The 24247-nt window shown below is 45.0% G+C and overlaps 1 protein-coding gene across 1 annotated transcript in view; it reads right to left on the bottom strand.

Annotated features, from left to right (window-relative positions):
• Positions 1-7411: 7411 nt before the first annotated feature.
• Positions 7412-24247, bottom strand: part of grk3 (G protein-coupled receptor kinase 3) — a 59080-nt gene continuing 42244 nt past the window's right edge. Inside the window, 18 exon segments of the mRNA XM_031802246.1 lie at positions 7412-7552; positions 7555-7660; positions 7798-7911; positions 9996-10132; positions 10842-11004; positions 11618-11713; positions 11916-11982; positions 12430-12530; positions 14846-14912; positions 16299-16406; positions 16523-16617; positions 18559-18689; positions 21252-21330; positions 21469-21568; positions 21731-21822; positions 22031-22082; positions 22564-22625; positions 24102-24176. Of these exon segments, the coding sequence (XP_031658106.1) occupies positions 7500-7552; positions 7555-7660; positions 7798-7911; positions 9996-10132; positions 10842-11004; positions 11618-11713; positions 11916-11982; positions 12430-12530; positions 14846-14912; positions 16299-16406; positions 16523-16617; positions 18559-18689; positions 21252-21330; positions 21469-21568; positions 21731-21822; positions 22031-22082; positions 22564-22625; positions 24102-24176 (1698 nt within the window). The 3' untranslated portion in view covers positions 7412-7499.

Below are 24247 nucleotides of genomic sequence, written 5' to 3'. Positions count from 1 at the left end.
TCTAATTCTCCTAACCTGCTACGTTACTTCTCCTAGCCTGCTGCGTAAATTGTCCTAACCTGATGCGGAAAGTCAATTCTGGCCAATTCTGACATAAACTGTATCCCATCTAGTCAAAACTGTTCTAACCTGACTGACAGCTACAGCTGAGAGAGGAAGAGCCTCAGAAAGCAGGACAGGGGATTGGATTAAAATGGCCGAGTTCACCAGGGAGGAGTGAAAGTAATTGCATTCGTTTTATAAGCGGGCTGCCTCCAGGGATGAGTTGGGTGCCTCGTTCAAAGCCGATGGCACAGAATAAAGTGACACATGTCAAGCACGTGGAGTAAGGATTTGTAATTCTGAGTTTTCACATGCATACAGTGCATTCGGAAAGTGTTCAGACCCCTTCAATTTTTCCACATTTTGTTACGTTCCAGTCTTATTCTAAACTGGATTGAATATATTTTTTTACACACTACACACCTTCCAACAGGACAACAACTCTAAGCACACAGCCAAGACAAGGCAGGAGTGGCTTGGGGACAAGTCTCTGAATGTCCTTGAGTGGCCCAGCCAGAGCCTGGACTTAAACCTGATCGAACATCTCTGGAGAGATCTAATAGCTGTGCAACGATGCTCCCCATCCAACCTGACAGATTTTGAGAGGATCTGCAGAGAAGAATGGGAGAAACTCCCAAAATACAGGTGTGCCAAGCTTGTAGCGTCATACCCAAGAAGAATAATCGCTGCCAAAGGTGCTTCAACAAAGTACTGAGTAAAGGGTCTGAATACCAATGTAAATGTCATATTTCAATTTGCTCAAATTTCGACAAACATGTTTTTGCTTTGTCATTATGGGGTATTGTGTGTAAGTTTTTACATTAAATGTGTTATAAAACAGGGGTACATTTATTCAGTAGCTGGATGTTATTGAAAAATGGTCAGATTGCTTGAACATGAACACATTAAAAGAGCTACACCACATGACACCTGCTCGTCTAACATCTCACTTCAAAATCATGGGCATTAATATGTAGTTGGTCCCCCTTTGCTGCTATAACAGCCTCCACTCTTCTGGGAATGCTTTCCACTAGATGTTGGAACATTGCTGTAGGGACTTGCTTCCATTCAGCCACAAGAGCATTGAGGTCGGGCACCGGCTCGCAGTAGGTATTTCAATTGATCCCAAAGGTGTTCGATGGAGTTGAGGTCAGGGCTCTGTGCAGGCCAGTCAATTTCTTCCACACCGATCTCAACAAACCATTTCTGTATGGACCTCATTTTGTGCACAGGGGCATTGTCATGCTGAAACAGGAAAGGGCATTCCCCAAACTGTTGCCACAAAGTTGGAAGCACAGAATCATCTAGAATGGTAGAGCGTGATTCATCACTACAGCGAACGCGTTTCCACTGCTCCAGAGTCCAATGGCGGCAAGCTTTACACCACTCTAGCCGAAAGCTTAGCATTGTGATCTTAGGCTTGTGTGGCTGCTTGATCATGGCAACCCATTTAATTAAGTCATTGTGCTGATGTTGCATCCAGAGGCAGTTTGGAACTCTGTAGTGAGTGTTGCAACCAAAGCCAGACGATTTTTAAGCGCTACAGCACTTGACGGTCCCATTATATGAGCTTGTGTGACCTACCACTTCGCGGCTGAGCCGTTGTTGCTCCTGGACATTCCACTTCACAATAACAGCACTTCACCGGGGCAGCTCTAGCAGGGCAGACATTTGACAAACTTACTTTTTGGGAAGGTGGCATCCTTAGACGGTGCCACGTTGAAAGTCACTGAGCTCTTCAGTATGGCCATTCTAATGCCAATGTCTGTCTATGGACATTGCATGGCTGTGTGCTTGATTTTATACAGCGGTCAGCAACAGGTGAGGCTGAAATAGCAATTCTTAATAGCAATTCTTAACTTGCCCTTGATATCATTACATAATACAGTTGAAGTCAGAAGTTTACATGCACTTAGGTTGGAGTCATTAAAACTTGTTTTTCAACCACTCCACACATTTCTTAACAAACTATAGTTTTGGCAAGACGGTTAGGACATCTGTGTGCATGACACCATACATTTTTCCAACAATTGTTTACAGGCAGATTATTTCATTTATAATTCCCTGTATCACAATTCCAGTGGGTCAGAAGTTGAAATTCACTAAGTTGACTGCCTATAAACAGCTTGGAAAATTCCAGAAAATGTCATGGCTTTAGAAGCTTCTGATAGGCTAATTTGAGTCAATTGGAGGTTCGGCCATAATGACCATCGTTTGGAGGAAAAGAGGGGAGGCTTGCAAGCCGAAGAACACCCATCCCAACCGTGAAGCATGGGGGTGGCAGCATTATGTTGTGGGGGTGCTTTCCTGCAGGAGGGACTGGGTGCACTTCATAAAATAGATGGCATCATGAGGCAGAAAATGACATGGATACATTGAAGCAACATCTCAAGACATCAGTCAGTAAGTTAAAGCCTGGTTGCAAATGGGTCTTCCAAACAATGAAGCATACTTCCAAAGTTGTGGCAAAATGGCTTAAGGACAACAAAGTCAAGGTATTGGAGTGGACATCACAAAGCCCTGACCTCAATCCCATAGAAAAAGCATGTGCGAGCAAGGAGGCCTATAAACCTGACTCAGTTACACCAGCTCTGTCAGGAGTAATCGGCCAAAATTCACCCAATTTATTGTGGGAAGCTTGTCGAAGGCTACCCGAAACATTTGACCCAAGTTTAAATTGTTTAAGACAACACTACCAAATACTAATTGAGTGTATGAAAGATACCCACTGGGAATGTGATGAAAGAAATAAAAGCTGAAATAAATCACTACACGATTGTTCCGACATTTCACATCCTTAAAATAAAGTGGTGATCCTAACTGACCTAAGACAGGGAATTTTTACTAGGATTAAATGTCAGGAATTGTGAGAAACTGAGTTTAAATGTATTTGGCTAAGGTGTATGTAAACTTCCAACTTCAATAGTATGTAGTGTACTGTAGTGGCTCAACAAATCACACTTAGACAAAGCAACACGAAAAGAAATGTTTTTATTTATTTCTGAACTGTTTTATATAAGCAGTCCAACACATATGCTCTACCTGTCTTGGAAACAAAACTAAATCATTTTTATAACAATTATTGAATAATATTATCAATAATGATCATTGTCGTCATAATCTCAATCGTAAGAGTAACCCAAAGCCAGTAGTATTTGTGGTACATGTAAAAGAGTGATGTGTGTGGAGCAGTTTTCTACAGCGAGACGTCTGGTGTGAGCTCGTAGACAGGAGGCGCCATTTCCCCAAAACACAATAAATATGAAAGAGCAAGAGTCTGGTATTCAAACAAAAATAATCATCTGGTAACTCGCAGGTTCAATAGCTAAAGTCTTTATGTGCAAGATCCGAGCCAATGTCTTCACCACAAACAGATTAATATACATCAAAATCCCAACCCTTCCCCTGCCCATCGTCATCTGAACATAAATCTACATCGTTACATCTTTTAAATAATCCTAGAGCATTTGTCATTTCATATACACATATATTCATATATATACTTGAATTTGTTAGTTTTTATCCTTACTATATGCCATCCTCTTTCAATATCTAGCGCGCGTGTGTTTGGCAAAAACATCTCCACCAAATAAACATACTGACAAGCGATTGTATGCAGCACACACACCAGTTGAACCCATTACAACCCAGCCCTGTGTGTGACAGGTAAAGGTGCCAAAAGCCAGACTCACTCCATGCTAGGACATAGAAACACCTCTTCTCACTCTGCTCCACAGCACCAGTTGTTTGTTCTGTACCCTTTAAAAGACACACATTCCTCAGATTCAGGGGTTGAGTGTGTGTGTGTGGCCAAAGGCTGGTGCTGTGAGGGGTCAAAGTTGAGAGAGGAGAATTTAGTGGTCCAGAACAGTCAGCCAAACAGCAACAGGTATTTGGCACATTGAACATCAAGTAAGTAACACATTGGCTTAAAAAGGTGCTACAAAGTCATTTCAACAAAAACTAAACCCATTCATTTGGTTTAAAAACAATTAAAAGACACCATGAAAGGTGACAGGTATCTCTAAAACAACATCACTTCCCTCTGACTTGTAAAGGCTACTAAGAATATCCCCCCCAGCCCCACATGCAGGTCACAGCTGAGGAAATGCATGGTTATAACAGACAAGGAACATTGTACTGCGTGAAAAAACAAAACCCTGAAATTACAATTGAGTGAACAAATAGTTTCACCTCTTCCTCCTCTCTCTTTTCTAAAACATCTCCCAGCTGTGCGTTCATGTCATTCAGTTAAACATGTCATGACTCCAGCCTGCAGCACAGCTGGTTCTCCTAAAACTGTGAAACATAAAGCTGCATTCTGGGTCACAATCAGAAATCATTTATAGGAAAGTTCAAACCAGCCTGAAGTGAACTAACTGATGGTTTGTGGAGTCAACAACCTAACGCCTCTCTCTCTGCACTGACGTCCCTATACAGCCATTCCTGTGTGTCTGTCTGTAAATCTGCATGTGTGTGTGTAAATCTGCATCTGGATGGCTGCAAGACTATGGCATACACACAAATTAGGACTGCCCTGATACAATCACACAGCACAGTATTTGGCCCTCAGAGGTTCACAGATGCATGCACGTGCGCACACACACACACACACACACAGAGGTATGCACACTGCCAGTTGATTGAAAGCTGTCAGACCCCCCCCTCCCCACATGCCCATAGAGAAGAGGACAGACAGACATGTATTGTAGAGTAGTACTGTTTTATACAGGAGATACAGAGAAGGACTTGGGCTATATACACATACTGTGGCCCATAAAGATCGCTAGTCAGTCAGTAGATCCCTCCTCCATCTATGTCTCTGTCGATTTGACGGTGTGTCCTTCATACACACCATCCCTTGTTCCTATAGTTACGAGTACAAGCGTTCCCCGGTCTCCATGGTTACCAGCAGCTGTACAGGAGCCAATCGGGGAAGTTTGTCCATGGTCACAAGAGTTCCGTGCCAGTGAGATCTGTATCCGAGGGCGATGCCTGCTTTCAAACGGGTCCTCAGGTGACTCAAGTAAATATTGACGTTGGCACATTATGCACTTCAGTGATGGAGGGAGGGAGGGAGGACATGAACAAAGGGTAAAAGTCTCTTCCAAATTCAAAGCAGCTTTCTTCCTCTCCTTTTTCATTCTCTGTTGAAGGAATAACAACCTGCTTCTACCTCTATGGCCCCATCTCTGGACACACAGCAACAATAGCATACACACACACACACACACGGACAATTGCATACACACACACACGGACAATTGCATACACACACACACAGACAATTGCATACACACACACACAGACAATTGCATACACACACACACAGACAATAGCATACACACACACACGGACAATTGCATTCACACACACACGGACAATTGCATACACACACACGGACAATTGCACACACACACACACACGGACAATTGCATACACACACACATGGACAATTGCACACACACACACACACACATATACATACAGGGACAATAACACACACACACAGGGACAATAGCATACACACACACACGGACAATAGCATACACACACACACACAGGGACAATAGCGTTCACGCACACACAGGGAGAAAAGCGTACACACACACACGCACGCACACACAGGGACAATAGCGTACACACACAGGGACAATAGCGTACACACACAGCGACAATAGCGTACACACACACAGCAACAATAGCGTACACACACACAGCAACAATAGCGTACACACACAAGGACAATAGCATACACACACACAGCAACAATAGCGTACACACACAGCAACAATAGCATACACACACAGCAACAATAGCATACACACACAGCAACACACAGGGACAATAGCATACACACACAGCAACAATAGCATACACACACACAGCAACAATAGCATACACACACACAGCAACAATAGCATACACACAGCAACAATAGCATACACACACAGCAACAATAGCATACACACACAGCAACAATAGCATACACACACAGCAACAATAGCATACACACACAGCAACAATAGCATACACACACAGCAACAATAGCATACACACACAGCAACAATAGCATACACACACAGCAACAATAGCATACACACACAGCAACAATAGCATACACACACATCAACACACAGGGACAATAGCGTACACACACAGCAACACACAGGGACAATAGCGTACACACACAGCAACACACAGGGACAATAGCGTACACACACAGCAACAATAGCATACACACAAACAGCAACAATAGCATACACACACAGCAACACACAGGGACAATAGCGTACACACACAGCAACAATAGCATACACACACATCAACACACAGGGACAATAGCGTACACACACAGCAACACACAGGGACAATAGCGTACACACACAGCAACACACAGGGACAATAGCGTACACACACAGCAACAATAGCATACACACAAACAGCAACAATAGCATACACACACAGCAACACACAGGGACAATAGCGTACACACACAGCAACACACAGGGACAATAGCGTACACATACAGCAACAATAGCATACACACACAGGGACAATAGCGTACACACACAGCAACACACAGGGACAATAACGTACACACACAGCAACAATAGCATACACACACAGGGACAATAGCGTACACACACAGCAACACACAGGGACAATAGCGTACACACAGCAACAATAGCATACACACACACAGCAACACACAGGGACAATAGCGTACACACACACAGCAACACACAGGGACAATAACGTACACACACACAGCAACACACAGGGACAATAATGTACACACACACAGTTCATTGCTATTCTCTTGGTATGTCCCAGCAGGTCTTTGCTCCTTCTGCTTTTCTCTCCTCCCCTCCGTATGAGCCCACAGGAGAGGAATGTCATTGGTCCAGACCCCTCTCTCCAAGCGATGCCATTGGTCCAGATCTTCACCTCCTGCTTTAGGTCCTGCCCCTCCACTACAGTCAGACAATCCTGTGGAGAGTGGCTGGCAGGTGTGTATGGCTCAGGTCCAGTCTCAAGACGAGGCTGGGGAATGAGGGAGACAAGGAGAAGAGGGGCTCTAGTCTTCAGTCTCCTACTCCAGGGTTGCTTTCTGCTGCTCTGCCAGGTTGACTGGGTGGAATGCCAGTGCATTGGGGTGAGAGGAGTGTGTCATCATTGAGAAGGGTCTACCCCGAGGCTACAGTGGGAGATGGAGGAGAGAAAACTCTCTGGACCTCTTTAGGTACATGCACATCTCTTTCCCTTCATCCCAGGGTCCCATGGTACGCTTTGGCTTTCAGAGGAGAGAGGCTGCCGGCTTGGTCCATACACACTCCAGAGTGAGAGTGTGGGGTGTTACTGTATGTTTGTGTGTGTGTGTCTAGGGCTGGGGGGGGCGGGGTCATAGGGGATGAGGTTATAAGATGCGGTGTGTGTGTGTGCAGGTGTGTAGCCTACAGGCCGTTGCTGTTGTGGTGTGTGAGGGGAGGTTTGGAGAGCTCCACCCCCCAGCCCGTCCCTTCCCAATGACCTTAGGGGCGCGACGCAGCAGCTTCTGGGCCTCAGTGAACGCCTCGGTCAGCTCCTTCTTCCACTGGACAAACTCTGGGTCACTCTGCAGACAGGTAGCACACATATTACACACATACCTTCCATTTGACTAACTTACAACTAGCACAATCATTTATAGAGACAGAGACAGTGAAAGAGGAAGAGACCAAGACAGAAAGATCTAGTAGTTTTCCTCCGTACCTCACACTGCAAGACAAACTGCTTCCCTCCTTTGATGCGCAGCAGGATGCACTTCTTATCTTTAATCTGTGTCTCCTCCACCGTCACAATCTGCTCCATCGTCAGCAGGTTTTGCTGTTGAACACACACCAACCAATCAGAAATTCACTTCGGGGAGGAGAGGAATCAATCACAGACAAGCTGGCTATGAGATGGACCAATCAAAATGGAGCTATAGAGGAGAGGGGTCTTCGGAACGGAGCTGCAGAGTAAGGACGCTTCTCTAAACTCTGAACTGAGGAGACACTCCAATTCATCTACTGCAGGAGGAAAGGAAGAGGGGAGGGCGAGCAGTGGTCAGACTTACCTTGGTCTCTTTTACAGAATGTTTTCATGTTTTTATCCAGGCCTACAGAATGTTTTCATGTTTTCATCCAGGCCTACAGAATGTTTTATATTCAGGCCTACAGAATGTTTTCATGTTTTCATCCAGGCCTACAGAATGTTTTCATGTTTTCATCCAGGCCTACAGAATGTTTTCATGTTTTCATCCAGGCCTACAGAATGTTTTCATGTTTTTATCCAGGCCTACAGAATGTTTTCATGTTTTTATCCAGGCCTACAGAATGTTTTCATGTTTTTATCCAGGCCTACAGAATGTTTTCATGTTTTGTCCAGGCCTACAGAATGTTTTCATGTTTTCATCCAGGCCTACAGAATGTTTTCATGTTTTCATCCAGGCCTACAGAATGTTTTATATTCAGGCCTACAGAATGTTTATGTTTTCATCCAGGCCTACAGAATGTTTTCATGTTTTTATCCAGGCCTACAGAATGTTTTCATGTTTCTATCCAGGCCTACAGAATGTTTTCATGTTTTCATCCAGGCCTACAGAATGTTTTAATGTTTTAATCCAGGCCTACAGAATGTTTTCATGTTTTTATCCAGGCCTACATAATGTTTTCATGTTTTCATCCAGGCCTACATATAATGTTTTCATGTTTTCATCCAGGCCTACAGAATGTTTTCATGTTTTCATCCAGGCCTACAGAATGTTTTCATGTTTTCATCCAGGCCTACAGAATGTTTTCATGTTTTTATCCAGGCCTACAGAATGTTTTATATTCAGGCCTACAGAATGTTTTCATGTTTTCATCCAGGCCTACAGAATGTTTTCATGTTTTCATCCAGGCCTACAGAATGTTTTCATGTTTCTATCCAGGCCTACAGAATGTTTTATCCAGGCCTACAGAATGTTTTTATCCAGGCCCACAGAATGTTTTCATCCAGGCCTACAGAATGTTTTCATGTTTTCATCCAGGCCTACAGAATGTTTTCATGTTTTCATCCAGGCCTACAGAATGTTTTCATGTTTTTATCCAGGCCTACAGAATGTTTTATATTCAGGCCTACAGAATGTTTTCATGTTTTCATCCAGGCCTACAGAATGTTTTCATGTTTTCATCCAGGCCTACAGAATGTTTTCATGTTTCTATCCAGGCCTACAGAATGTTTTATCCAGGCCTACAGAATGTTTTTATCCAGGCCCACAGAATGTTTTATATTCAGGCCTACAGAATGTTTTCATGTTTTCATCCAGGCCTACAGAATGTTTTCATGTTTTCATCCAGGCCTACAGAATGTTTTCATGTTTCTATCCAGGCCTACAGAATGTTTTATCCAGGCCTACAGAATGTTTTTATCCAGGCCCACAGAATGTTTTCATCCAGGCCTACAGAATGTTTTCATGTTTTCATCCAGGCCTACAGAATGTTTTCATGTTTTCATCCAGGCCTACAGAATGTTTTCATGTTTTTATCCAGGCCTACAGAATGTTTTCATCCAGGCCTACAGAATGTTTTCATGTTTCTATCCAGGCCTACAGAATGTTTTCATGTTTTAATCCAGGCCTACAGACTGTTTTCATGTTTTAATCCAGGCCTACAGACTGTTTTCATGATTTAATCCAGGCCTACAGAATGTTTTCATGATTTAATCCAGGCCTACAGAATGGAGCGAGGACAGACAACCTTCATGCACTGACAGACAGATGGACAATGACGAAGAATACACACACCCATCACACACCCATGAAAGCACATGCTTGTAAGTGGAAACAGACAGACGACCACATACGTGAACAACAGAAGAAGCACACCAACTTAGACACACAGGCACACAAAAAGGGATTGGGTAAGGTAGAAGTGTGTGTTGCTCACCCGTGACTCCCCCTCTCCCCTCCACTCCACTCGGTTGGGGAACAGGTAGAAGTATCGGCGCTGCCACTGCGTCAGGAACGGGTTCCCCAGCTTCAACATGTAGCCGTGCATTATACAGTCCTTCCCCAGGGCATAGTCTGAAACACACAATAAACACACATGGAAGGAAAGCCGGCGCCAGCAGGTACAAGGAAAAGCTTACCCACATGATGTGTGTGAGGTAGGGCTGCACAATGATAAAACACTATGTTCCACAGTACCTACTGTCTTACAAGTGTTTTGTTACAACACAAGTCATATCATCAATACAAAAATATTGCAATATAACATTCAGTCCATATCGTGCATCTCTAGTGTGATGTTTGTGGAGACGTGCATCGTGTGTGTGGAGACGTGCGCCGTGTGTGTGGAGACGTGCGTCGTGTGTGTGTGGAGACGTGCGTCGTGTGTGTGTGTGGAGACGTGCGTCGTGTGTGTGTGTGTGGAGACGTGCGTCGTGTGTGTGTGTGTGGAGACGTGCGTCGTGTGTGTGTGTGTGGAGACGTGCGTCGTGTGTGGAGACGTGCGTCGTGTGTGTGGAGATGTGCATCGTGTGTGTGGAGATGTGCATCGTGTGTGTGTGTGTGTGGAGACGTGCGTCGTGTGTGTGTGTGTGTGGAGACGTGCGTCGTGTGTGTGGAGATGTGCATCGTGTGTGTGGAGATGTGCATCGTGTGTGTGGAGATGTGCATCGTGTGTGTGTGTGTGTGGAGACGTGCGCCGTGTGTGTGTGGAGACGTGCGTTGTGTGTGTGTGTGGAGACGTGCGTTGTGTGTGTGTGGAGACGTGCGTCGTGTGTGTCCTCACCCTCCTCGTGGCCCAGCTGTTTGTTCTTGGCCCTCTTGCGGGCCTCGTTCTTGTCCGTGTCGGAGTTGACCGCCTCGTACACCGTCTCAGCCACCTCCTGCTGCCAGCGCTCTGAGATGACCAGCGGGAAGTTCTTATACAACTCCTGGTCACTGTCCAACAACTGGAGAGAGGTGAAAGGAGAGAGGAAGAGGAGAGAAAGAGGGATAGAGGTGAAAGGGGAGAGGAAGAGGAGAGAAAGAGGGAGAGAGGTGAAAGGAGAGAGGAAGAGGAGAGAAAGAGGGAGAGAGGTGAAAGGGGAGAGGAAGAGGAGAGAGAGGGAGAGAGGAAGAGGAGAGAAAGAGGGAGAGAGGAAGAGGAGAGAAACGACACAGCTCTGAGGTGGAAGACTAAGTGAAGTAATACCTGAGAACCACGTCACCAGTCCTTGTGAGACCTGCTAAGCTGTGCAGCACCACTGTAATTAAGGCAGCCTGGAACGCTCCCAACGTTCCTAATACTGTTGTGTAATGTTAAACCTCTGTTGGAAGGACTTTCTCTCTGAACACTGATAGAGTCACGTTACACCTCAGCCTCCGTGTGTGTGAGCATGTATAAGCATGTGTGAGCGTGTGTCTGAGTGCATGTGTGTGCATATGTGTGTGCATGTGTGTGTGTGCGTTGCAGTATGATGTAGGTGAGTGTGTATATCAGGATCAGCGGTTATATAATGCTGTGGATTTGACTGATGCCCTTGGTGTTTCATGAGATAAGGGTTGTGTGTGTTGGAGCTTTACCTTGATGCCCTTGGTGTCCTCCTCATCAAAGGAACCAATGTCAAAAGCATCTGCTGCATTTACCTCTCCTCTAGGAGGGATGAGAGGGGGAGAATACTGGAGGAGAGGAGGAAGAGGGGGGGGAAAGGGGATAAGTATTAGGGGGAAAAAAGGGTGAGTGAACAAAACAACGACTACATTCCTACAGCAGAGGAGTAACCATGGCAACAGATGGAGAGAAAGAGAACAGGGACGACTGTCCAGACTGGGAGGCTTTATAACAAACCTGGTCACCTGATTCAACACACACACGCCTTACCTTCTGGAGATACACTTGCTGCCAGTCAATGCCTTTGAAGAACAGATGCTCCTTCACCTCTGGGGCCCTGTGTGTGTGAGTGTGTGTGGAGAGAAAGGGAGCGAGAGAGAAAAAGCCAGGTCATTCTCACATTGGAACAGTTCCATGTCCTAACAGCAGGAGGCAGTATTTCCAACAGAACCAAACTCCAAATTAAAACTGTGCTCTACAAACTAGGTTACGGACTATTATAATGTATAGGCCTTTCACAGTATTCACACTAGGCCTTATACTCGCCACAAGGTTGGACAGAGAACCAATGGAAATATTCAATCATGTTACTCAGGACAGGTGCATGGTAACTCCATTGGTGCATTGAAAGACAAATGGCTAGCCCAGAACGGTTAAATACGGTTTATGAGGTATGCAGTCCAAGGTTGAAGTTTCTTAAAAGCTAACATTAACATCAATGATTGTAAAACGATGTTAGTAGTAGCAGGTGTTTGGGTGTGTGTGGTTGTGCGCGCGTGTGTACCCTCGTCCCAGGCAGCCCAGTCTTTTCACCACGTCTCTCTGCAGCAGACCCTCCAATAGACCCTTCAGCTCCACAGAGAACGAGTCTGGCAACTCCACGTTCTACGGAGAGGAGAGAGAGAAAGGTGAGGAGATTAGTCTCATTTCCTGCTTTAACAAGATAAACTACTGACATGATTTAACATGACAATAAAGCTTATTCCATATGTATTGACAATTGAGAGAACTGTATGTCCACAGTTCTCCTCCATAACACTCTCATTCCAAGCCGTCTGACTTTGGTGGTGATCATTTATCTAATAAAACCATTAAATCAGAATTCCTAACAGGGATTATATAGATTACTCAGATTAAGTGGCTGGATTAAAACCTAATCTGATTTAATCTCGACTGACAATACTTTCCTTGTTTAGCCTCTCCTAACAGAGGGGTGGTTCTCTCTGCTCTGCTCTGATACTCCATAGTCTTCTACAGTAGACATACTCTAGTCAAGACCCTCTTCAAGGAGAACTACCACGTGCAGGTTTTGGTTCCAGCCCTGCTCTAACACCTGATCCAGCTAATCGTGGTCCTGAGGAGTAGCTGCAACGAAACTCTGCGTGAGTGTAGCTTCTCAAGAGGGTTTGGCACGGCTGGTGTAGGCCTCCCCTCGTAGTCTATGCTAGGACACACTCTATGGCTTTCTTTCTCCCCAATTTCATGGTATCCAATTAGTAGTTAGTTGTGTCCCATCGCTGCAACTCCCGTACGGCCTCGGGAGAGGCGAAGGTCGAGAGCCGCGCGTCCTCCGAAAAAACCCAGCCAAGCTTCTTGGCACAATGCCCACTTAACCCGGAAGCCAGCCGCACCAATGTGTCGGAGGAAACACGTGACCTGGCGACCGTGTTCATTGCAACCAGCCTGCCACAGGAGTCGCTAGCATGCGACGGGACCCTGCCGGCCAAACCCTCCCCGAACCCGGATGATGCTGGACTAATTGTGCGCCACCCCCCGGTCGCGACCGGCTGCGACAGAGCCTGGACTCGAACCAGGATCTCTAGTGGCACAAGCTAGTACTGCGATGCTGTGCCTTAGACCACTGCACCACTCAGGATGCTCCCTCTATGGTGTAATCTGATGCTGTTTGTAGCAGGCAGAGAGAGGGATGCAAAGTAAGGATACAAATTCACCCTTGTTCCTGCCAGAACCTCTTCTCAGTTCTCTCTCTCATTCCCTGGGCATTATGAGGCAGATTTGTCAGTAGGAGTTTTCTGCAACATCTGTGAAGATGATATCTCCAGGATATGTACTGCTGTGGGGGTGTGTGTGTGCATTTGTTGCTGTGGGGGTGTGTGTGCATTTGTTGCTGTGGGGGTGTGTGTGTGCATTTGTTGCTGTGGGGGTGTGTGTGCATTTGTTTCAGTGTATTGAAGGATAAATCCTTACTTTGCGTATACAGGGCCTTCAGACAGTATTCACATCCCTAGACTTTTTACACATTCTGTTGTGTTACAATCTGATTTGAAAATTGATTATACAGATGTTGTCACTCCCTACACACAATACCCCATAATGTCAGCGGATCATTTTTTAAAACAAATGAATTAAAAAATGAATCTTAAAACGATGCACTAAGTCGCTCTGGAGAAAATTCTGCTAAATGACTACAATGTCAAAGTAATTCTGCAAAAAATGTTGCAAAGCAATTCACTTTTAGGTCTGAATACCAAGTGTTGCGTTCAGGTCAAATCCATTACACCACATTACTGAGTACCACTCTCCATATTTTCAAGCATAGTGGTGGCTGCATCATGTTATGGGTATGTTTGTAATTGGTACGGTCTGGGGAGTTTATCAGGATAAAATAAGAAATGGAATGTCGCTAAGCACAGACAAAATCCTAGAGGAAAACCTGGTTGTCTGCTTTCCACCAGACACTGAGTGATGAATTCACCTTTCAGCAGGACAATAACCTAAAACACAAGGCCAAATATACACTGGAGTTGCTTACCAAGAAGACATTGAATGTTCCTGAGTGGCCGGGTTACAGTTTTTACTTAATTCTACTTGAAAATATATTACAAGACCTGAAAATGGTGTGAATACTTGTGTAAATGAAATATTTCTATATTCCATGGTCAATAAATATGCAAACATTTCTATAAAAAAGTATCTATTTAATCCATTTTGAATTCAGGCTGTAACAACATGTGGAATAAATCGAGGGGTATGAATACTTCTATTCTGTGTCAACATGAACTAACCACATGCTGTGTGTTCAAGTGCACATAAGGACATCTCAATGAGTGTGTGTGTGCTTTGTGCGCACTGTAGTGTACACAAAGATCTATCATAGTGTGTGTGTGTGTGTGTGTGTGTGTGTGTGTGTGTGTGTGTGTGTGTGTGTGTGTGTGTGTGTGTGCATAAGGAGGCCATACCATAGTGAGCGTCATCCGGTCAATCTCATGTTTGTCTTTGGTCTTGTGCTGTCTGAAGGGACTGTGCCTAGAGAGAGGATACAGAGAGGAAGGCTGTTAGTGTTACTGTGGTGGAAGGAGGGAAGGAGTGAGGGACACGGTGACACAGTGAGGGACACGGTGAAACGGTGAGGGGCACGGTGAAACGGTGAGGGACACGGTGAAACGGTGAGGGACACGGTGAAACGGTGAGGGACACGGTGGAACGGTGAGGGACACGGTGAAACGGTGAGGGACACGGTGAAACGGTGAGGGACACGGTGAAACAGTGAGGGACACGGTGAAACAGTGAGGGACACGGTGAAACAGTGAGGGACACGGTGAAACAGTGAGGGACACGGTGAAACAGTGAGGGACACGGTGAAACAGTGTGGGAAACGGTGAAACAGTAAGGGAAACGGTGAAACAGTGAGGGACACGGTGAAACAGTGAACCAAGTCATGTGAGTGATGTCACACTGACAAGCTCGTCCTCAGCAGATCACATGTATCTCTCTCTCTCTCTCTCGTCTTTCAAGTCTTCAAACACACTGACACACACACATCAACCTCCCTCCCCTCTCTATTTCTCACTCCCTCACTTCACACCATACCTAGAAATCGTTACCCGGCCCCTAAACCCAGCTGCCTGCCTGCCTCTGAAGTGTGACCTACTGGGCCCGGACCACTGGTATTTACACACTCCACATCAAACACACAGAGAGAGATGTGCAACCACTGCACAACAGCAGAACCTGAGACAGAGCTGCATTTCCTGACAAAATGTTAAAAATATTGAACAATTAGAGCGTCATTTCCCCAAATTTGAAACCCTTATTCAAGGCTTATTCAAGGCGCGACACAGACAGAGAGAGAGAGAGATTTGTACATTGTACATTGTTAAAACACTGTATATATATATATATATATATATGACATTTGTAATGTCTTTTTGTTTTGAAACTTCTGTATGTGTAATGTTTACTGTTCATTTTTGTTGTTTTTCACTTTATATATCCACTTTGTATGTTGTCTACCTCACTTGCTTTGGCAATGTTAACACGTTTCCCATGCCAATAAAGCCCTTGAATTGAATTGAATTGAGAGACAGAGAGAGAGAGAGACAGAGAGAGACAGAGAGAGAGACAGCGAGAGAGAGAGATAGACAGAGAGACAGAGCGAGAGACAAGGCTGGATGGAGGGATCACAGGAGGAGAGAGATTAGTGAGTGATATGAGGGAATGCAGCAGACTGACCAACAGAGACAGAGACTAAGGGATTAAGAAAGTGATTGAGTAACATGTGGTAGTGGGTGGAGAGAGAGATGGAATGAGAGAAAGAATGAGAGGAGATGTAGTAGTGATGAAAGGATAAAAAGAGGTGGAGGAATAGAGGCGGGTTGGAGAGACAAGAGGGATAGAGGTGTGTGTTCTTACCCTCTGAGCAGTTTGAAGAGCATGCAGCCCAGGGAGAACCAGTCAGCACTGCTGTCGTACGCTGTCCCCTTCTGAAGCACCTCTGGGGCCATGTATCCATGGGTACCACTGTCACACACCAGGGGACCGTTAGTATCAGACACACTGCAGTAATACCACACTCACACCCATGGTCATGATCCTCAGAACACCACAGGGGCAGGGTTGTAGGGCTGAGTACTTACACGCTGGCGTGAGGTTTCTTCTTGGAGAAGTCACAGGCCAGACCCAGGTCTGAGATACGCACATGACCATGCTCATCCAATAGGATGTTAGCAGGCTGAGAGAGAGATAGAAGGGGGGAGGCATACAGGAAGAGGTTATCGACATCAATGACAACGTAGGAAACAACCAATAACTATAGAAGAACAAGGCTGTGACATGAAGACAGCGAGAGTTAGATGAGAGGTCAACAAATCTAATATCATATCTTACATTAATGGGCTAATGTAACTAATAACGAGAGAGAGAGACTAAAAACGAGAGAGAGAGAGACTAATATTTTTATTTTACCTTTATTTAACTAGGCAAGTCAGTTAAGAACAAATTCTTATTATCAATGACGGCCTAGGAAACAGTGGGTTAACTGCCTGTTAAGGGGCAGAACGACAGCTTTGTAACCTTGTCCAGCTCGGGGGTTTGAACTTGCAACCTTCCGTTACTAGTCCAACGCTCTAACCAACTAGGCTACCCTGCATCCCCAAAGAGAGATAACGAGAGATAACGAGAGAGAGAATACTAAAAACGAGAGAGAGAGAGACTAAAAACGAGAGAGAGAGAGAGAGAGACTAATAACGAGAGAGAGAGAGAGAGAGAGAGCAGAGAGAGAGACTAATAATGAGAGAGAGAGAGAGAGAGACTAATAATGAGAGAGAGAGAGAGAGAGACTAATAATGAGAGAGAGAGAGAGAGAGAGAGAGAGAGAGAGACTATATGATGAGAGAGGAGAGGAGGAGAGAGAGAGAGAGAGAGAGACTAATAATGGAGAGAGAGAGAGAGAGAAGAAGAGACGACTAATCAAATCGAGAGAGAGAGAGAGAGAGAGAGAGAGACTAATAATGAGAGAGAGAGAGAGAGAGAGAGAGAGAGAGAGAGACTAATAATGAGAGAGAGAGAGAGAAGAGAGAGAGAGAGACATAATAGAGAGACAAATAGATGAGAGAGAGAGAGAGAGATAACGAGAGACTAATAATGAGAGAGAGAGAGAGAGAGAGAGAGAGAGAGAGAGAGAGAGACTAATAATGAGAGAGAGAGAGAGAGAGAGAGAGAGACTAATAATGAGAGAGAGAGAGAGAGAGAGAGAGACTAATAATGAGAGAGAGAGAGAGAGAGAGAGACTAATAATGAGAGAGAGAGAGAGAGAGAGACTAATAATGAGAGAGAGAGAGAGAGAGAGAGACTAATAACGAGAGAGAGAGAGAGAGAGACTAATAACGAGAGAGAGAGAGAGAGAGCAGGACTAATAACCGAGAGAGAGAGAAGAGAGAGAGAGAAGAGACTAATAAACCGAGAGAGAGCAGAGAGACTAATAACAGAGAGAGAAGGAGAGAGAGAGAGAGACTAATACCGAGAGAGAGAAGAGAGAGAGAGAGACTATAACGAGAGAGAGAGAAAGAGAGACTATAACGAGAAGAGAGAGAACTAATAACGAGACGAGGAGAGAGAGAGAGAGAGAGAGAGAGAGAGAGAGAGACTAATAACGAGAGAGAGAGAGAGAGAGACTAATAACGAGAGAGAGAGAGACTAATAACGAGAGAGAGAGACTAATAACGAGAGAGAGAGAGAGAGAGACAGAGAAGAGGAGAAGAGAGAGACTAATAACAGAGAGAGAGAGAGAGAGAAGAGAGAGACTAATAACGAGAGAGAGAGAGATAACGAGAGAGACTAATAACGAGAGAGAGAGATAACGAGAGAGAGAGAGACTAATAACGAGAGAGAGAGAGAGAGACTAATAACGAGAGAGAGAGAGAAATAACGAGAGGGAGAGAGAGAGAGAGAGAGAGACTAATAACGAGAGAGAGAGATAACGAGAGAGAGAGAGAGACTAATAACGAGAGAGAGAAGAGAGAGAGACTAATAACGAGAGAGAGAGAGAGCGAGAGACTAATAACGAGAGAGAGAGAGATAAACAGAGGGATAAAGGAGGTATACAGCAGTCAGGTCTCTAGACAGAACAACTAGAAAGAGGGGAGGTGATTAAAAGGTGTATGGAGAGTCCTACCTTGAGGTCTCTGTAGACAACGAAGCGGTTGTGCATGTGTTCTAGTCCCAGGATGATCTCTGCTGCGTAGAAACGCATCTCCTTCTCACTGAACACACCATGCTGGGACAGGTGGTAGTGTAGGTCCCCTCCTACACACAATTAATACACGTCACTGAGTGTAACCATCCCTTCTCCAACACAGGGGTGAGTCAGCAGGACACAGGGGTGAGTCAGCAGGACACAGGGGTGAGTCAGCAGGACACAGGGGTGAGTCAGCAGGACACAGGGGTGAGTCAGCAGGACACAGGGCTGAGTCAGCAGGACACAGGGGTGAGTCAGCAGGAACAGGGGTGAGTCAGCAGGACACAGGGGTGAGTCAGCAGGACACAGGGGTGAGTCAGCAGGACACAGGGGTGAGTCAGCAGGACACAGGGGGTGAGTCAGCAGGACACAGGGGTGAGTCAGCAGGACAGGGTGAGTCAGCAGGACACAGGGTGAGTCAGCAGGACACAGGGGTGAGTCAGCAGGACACAGGGGTGAGTCAGCAGGACACAGGGGTGAGTCAGCAGGACACAGGGGTGAGTCAGCAGGACACAATAAGAAGTATGACTTGATCAACATGATCTAGATTCCCCCTGAGAGACACACTCAGGATAACGCAGCAGACATATTGATATCAGTGTGTGTTTAGAGCTGTAGTCTAATCGATAGCTCAGTCATTGTGTAACTGCTGTCTAAATGTGATCTATGGTCAGTGTGTGTGTGTGTGTGTTAACTGCTGTCTAAATGTGATCTATGGTCAGTGTGTGTGTGTGTGTGTGTGTTAACTGCTGTCTAAATGTGATCTATGGTCAGTGTGTGTGTGTGTGTTAACTGCTGTCTAAATGTGATCTATGGTCAGTGTGTGTAACTGCTGTCTAAATGTGATCTATGGTCAGTGTGTGTGTGTGTGTGTTAACTGCTGTCTAAATGTGATCTATGGTCAGTGTGTGTGTGTGTGTTAACTGCTGTCTAAATGTGATCTATGGTCAGTGTGTGTGTGTGTGTTAACTGCTATCTAAATGTGATCTATGGTCAGTGTGTGTGTGTGTGTGTGTGTGTGTGTGTGTGTGTGTTAACCGCTGTCTAATGTGATCCATGGTCAGTGTGTGTGTGTGTGTGTAACTGCTGTCTAAATGTGATCTATGGTCAGTGTGTGTGTGTTGACTGCTGTCTAAATGTGATCCATGGTCAGTGTGTGTGTGTGTGTGTAACTGCTGTCTAAATGTGATCCATGGTCAGTGTGTTTGTGTAACTGCTGTCTAAATGTGATCTATGGTCAGTGTGTGTGTGTGTATGTTAACTGCTGTCTAAATGTGATCCATGATCAATGTGTGTGTGTTAACTGCTGTCTAAATGTGATCTATGGTCAGTGTGTGTGTGTGTATGTTAACTGCTGTCTAAATGTGATCCATGATCAGTGTGTGTGTTAACTGCTGTCTAAATGTGATCTATGGTCAGTGTGTATGTGTGTGTGTTAACTGCTGTCTAAATGTGATCCATGGTCAGTGTGTGTGTGTGTGTGTGTAACTGCTGTCTAAATGTGATCTATGGTCAGTGTGTGTGTGTGTGTGTGTGTGTGTAACTGCTTTCTAAATGTGATCCATGGTCAGTGTGTGTGTGTGTGTGTGTGTGTAACTGTGGTCGAAATGTGATCTATGGTCAGTGTGTGTGTAAATGCTTTCTAAATGTGATCCATGATCAATGTGTGTGTGTGGTAACTGCTGTCTAAATGTGATCTATGGTCAGTGTGTGTGTGTTAACTGCTATCTAAATGTGATGTATGGTCAGTGTGTGTGTGTGTGTTAACTGCTGTCTAAATGTGATCTATGGTCAGTGTGTGTGTGTGTGTGCGTGTGTAACTGCTTTCTAAATGTGATCCATGGTCAGTGTGTGTGTGTGTGTAACTGTGGTCGAAATGTGATCTATGGTCAGTGTGTGTGTAACTGCTGTCTAAATGTGATCCATGGTCGGTGTGTGTGTGTAACTGCTGTCTAAATGTGATCTATGGTCAGTGTGTGTGTGTGTAACTGCTGTCTAAATGCGATCCATGGTCAGTGTGTGTGTGTGTGTGTAACTGCTGTCTAAATGTGATCTATGGTCGGTGTGTGTGTTAACTGCTGTCTAAATGTGATCTATGGTCAGTGTGTGTGTATGTAACTGCTGTCTAAATGTGATCTAGTCAGTGTGTGTGTTAACTGCTGTCTAAATGTGATCCATGGTCGGTGTGTGTGTGTGTGTGTGTTTAACTGCTGTCTAAATGTGATCTACGGTCAGTGTGTGTGTAACTGCTGTCTAAATGTGATACATGGTCAGTGTGTATAACTGCTCTCTAAAATGTGATCTATGGTCAGTGTGTGTGTGTGTGTGTGTGTGTGTTTGTGTGTGTGTGTGATGTGTGTGTGCTACCATCCGCAGACTCTGAATCCATTGGAGATTGTCTGTAGATGGGGATGTAGCCTACTTAACCAGACACACGTCAGAGACTGTCAGTTGCGCATCAGCCCAGAGGGACAGAGAGCCATCAGTGATGTCCTGTCCCATTCTGTGTGACCGTGTACTTTACCATGATCCTCAGAGGGACAGACCACTACAATGAGACTCCTCATGGTGACTGGTGTCTCACCTGCAGGTTGAACCAGGCGAGACCTGCCACCTTTCAGGAGTCTTACCGTTCATCAGGTCCAGAATGAAACAGAGTTTGTCTGGTGTGTGGAAGGCGTATGTCATACACACTATGAACGGACAGTCCTAGAGAGAAAGAGGGAGGGGACGTGTTTAAATGATAAAGTCAGACAGGTCAATCTGAAAATGATACTCCCTTGTACTGTGTATGTGAATATACATATGTATAAACAGAGTGCACAGAAAGCGGTGTGTTAGACTCACCCCTGTGCTGACAAGGGACAACATGATTCTCTCGTTCAGAGCCAGAGTCTCTCCCTGCTTCATCTTGATCCTCTTCTTATCCAAACACTTCATGGCATACCTGACACACACACACACACGACCTTACTGGTGCTGTACTGCTGAGAACTCACTGTTCCTGTAGGATCTTTTATCCCCTCCAGTCATTTATTGTGTGAATGTTTATTTTCTCCACTTTAACCACCCCTCTTTCTCTGCAAGTTCATGCTCCTGCGCTACTCACATCTTGCCGGTGTCAGCCTTCCTGCAGCCGTACACCTCCCCGAAACCCCCTCGACCAATGATACGATGGACACTGAAGTCATTCATCGTCAACTGAAGAGAGGCGAGAGAGATAGAGTGAGGGGGAGATGTAGAACGAGCGAGATGGAGAGAGAGAGAACAAGACAGAGAGAGAAGCTGACGTGATGTTACACTTCAGACAGTAGGCAATAAGAGGTGAAAAAGCCTTTCACAGGCAAAACATCACCACAATCCATACAGTAAGTTAGAATAACACACACACATACAAAATACAACTCACATGGATGTTCAGCTCCACATTCTTCCACTGGCAGAAACGAGTGAACTTGTCACTGATGAAAGAGAGAAAAAAGAAAGATGAGGAGAGGTAGACAGAAAGAAGGAGCAGCGCAGCGGACTAAGGCACTGCATCTCAGTGCAAGAGGCGTCACTAGAGTCCCTGGTTCGAATCCAGGCTGTATCACATCTGCTGTGATTGGGAGTCCCATAGGGCGGCGCACAATTGGCCCAGCGTCGCCCGGGTTTGGCCGAGGCAGGCCATCATTGTAAATAATAATTTGTTCTTAACTGACTTGCCTAGTTAAATACAGGTTCGATAAAACATGTAGAAAATAAATATTCCCCGACCTACTGACCTACTGACTGTGGAGAAACTCGTTTCCCTTACGACACAAATGGATGAAGGGATAATAAAGCACTTTATTCGAAATCTGGGTACAATGAAAAACTGTATTACTCTGGCCAGTATGCAACATATTTATTCTACACCCCCACCCCCCGTCTCCCCCCTCCTCCCTCTCCCCCCCGTCTCACCTCTCTATGAACTTGCGGAAGATCATCCCTCGCAGACTGTCACAGATCTCCACAATGTACGGCTGAACACAAACAGGAGTTTGTGAGTCTGTGCGTTTCAAGTTTCAACGTTTTATTGTCGATGCACAGGATACAGCAGGTGTAAACCAGTACAGTGAAATGCTGAACTTGTGAGTTATTTCCCAACAATGCACAATAAGTGTAGTAATATAGATAAGAAGAAGAACGTGAAATACGAGAAGAAGAAAAAAGGTCAATGCCAGTACCATCATTCAAATGTGCAGGGCTACTAGAGTGATTGAGGTAGATATGTTCATTTAACAGGGCTACTAGAGTGATTGAGGTAGATATGTTCATTTAACAGGGCTACTAGAGTGATTGAGGTAGATATGTTCATTTAACAGGGCTACTAGAGTGATTGAGGTAGATATGTTCATTTAACAGGGCTACTAGAGTGATTGAGGTAGATATGTTCATTTAACAGGGCTACTAGAGTGATTGAGGTAGATATGTTCATTTAACAGGGCTACTAGAGTGATTGAGGTAGATATGTTCATTTAACAGGGCTACTAGAGTGATTGAGGTAGATATGTTCATTTAACAGGGCTACTGGAGTGATTGAGGTAGATATGTTCATTTAACAGGGCTACTAGAGTGATTGAGGTAGATATGTTCATTTAACAGGGCTACTAGAGTGATTGAGGTAGATATGTTCATTTAACAGGGCTACTAGAGTGATTGAGGTAGATATGTTCATTTAACAGGGCTACTAGAGTGATTGAGGTAGATATGTTCATTTAACAGGGCTACTGGAGTGATTGAGGTAGATATGTTCATTTAACAGGGCTACTAGAGTGATTGAGGTAGATATGTTCATTTAACAGGGCTACTAGAGTGATTGTGGTAGACATGTACATATAAACAGGGGTACTGGAGGGATTGTGGTAGACATGTACATGTAAACAGGGGTACTGGAGGGATTGTGGTAGACATGTACATATAAACAGGGGTATTGGAGGGATTGTGGTAGACATGTACATGTAAACAGGGGTACTGGAGGGATTGTGGTAGACATGTACATATAAACAGGGGTATTGGAGGGATTGTGGTAGACATGTACATGTAAACAGGGGTATTGGAGGGATTGTGGTAGACATGTACATGTAAACAGGGGTACTGGAGGGATTGTGGTAGACATGTACATGTAAACAGGGGTATTGGAGGGATTGTGGTAGACATGTACATGTAAACAGGGGTACTGGAGGGATTGTGGTAGACATGTACATGTAAACAGGGGTACTGGAGGGATTGTGGTAGACATGTACATGTAAACAGGGGTACTGGAGGGATTGTGGTAGACATGTACATATAAACAGGGGTAAAAGTAACAAGTCGCAGGATAAATACCAATGGTCATGATAATCATAATAATAGAACTAGGTTATGGTGTGTGTGTGTCGGAACCCCACTATGTGGGACGGCACAGAGACACACACAGGAGTTAGATTGTTGCTGCAGTTTGTGTGTGTGTTCCTTACCTGGAAGAGAGAGGGAGGCACCTGTTTCTTGGCCAGGTGAGTCTGAACGTGGTCTACTGCTTTCTTAGAGAAGGCCTGAGAGAGAGAGATCGACAGCAAGACAGAGAGAGAAGGGGGAATGGAGAAGAGTATGGGGGGTGGAGGAG

This window comes from Oncorhynchus kisutch, linkage group LG23 (assembly GCF_002021735.2).
Source record: "Oncorhynchus kisutch isolate 150728-3 linkage group LG23, Okis_V2, whole genome shotgun sequence".
NCBI classification, from domain to species: Eukaryota; Metazoa; Chordata; class Actinopteri; order Salmoniformes; family Salmonidae; genus Oncorhynchus; species Oncorhynchus kisutch.
This window is presented reverse-complemented; position numbering and strand designations above follow the sequence as displayed.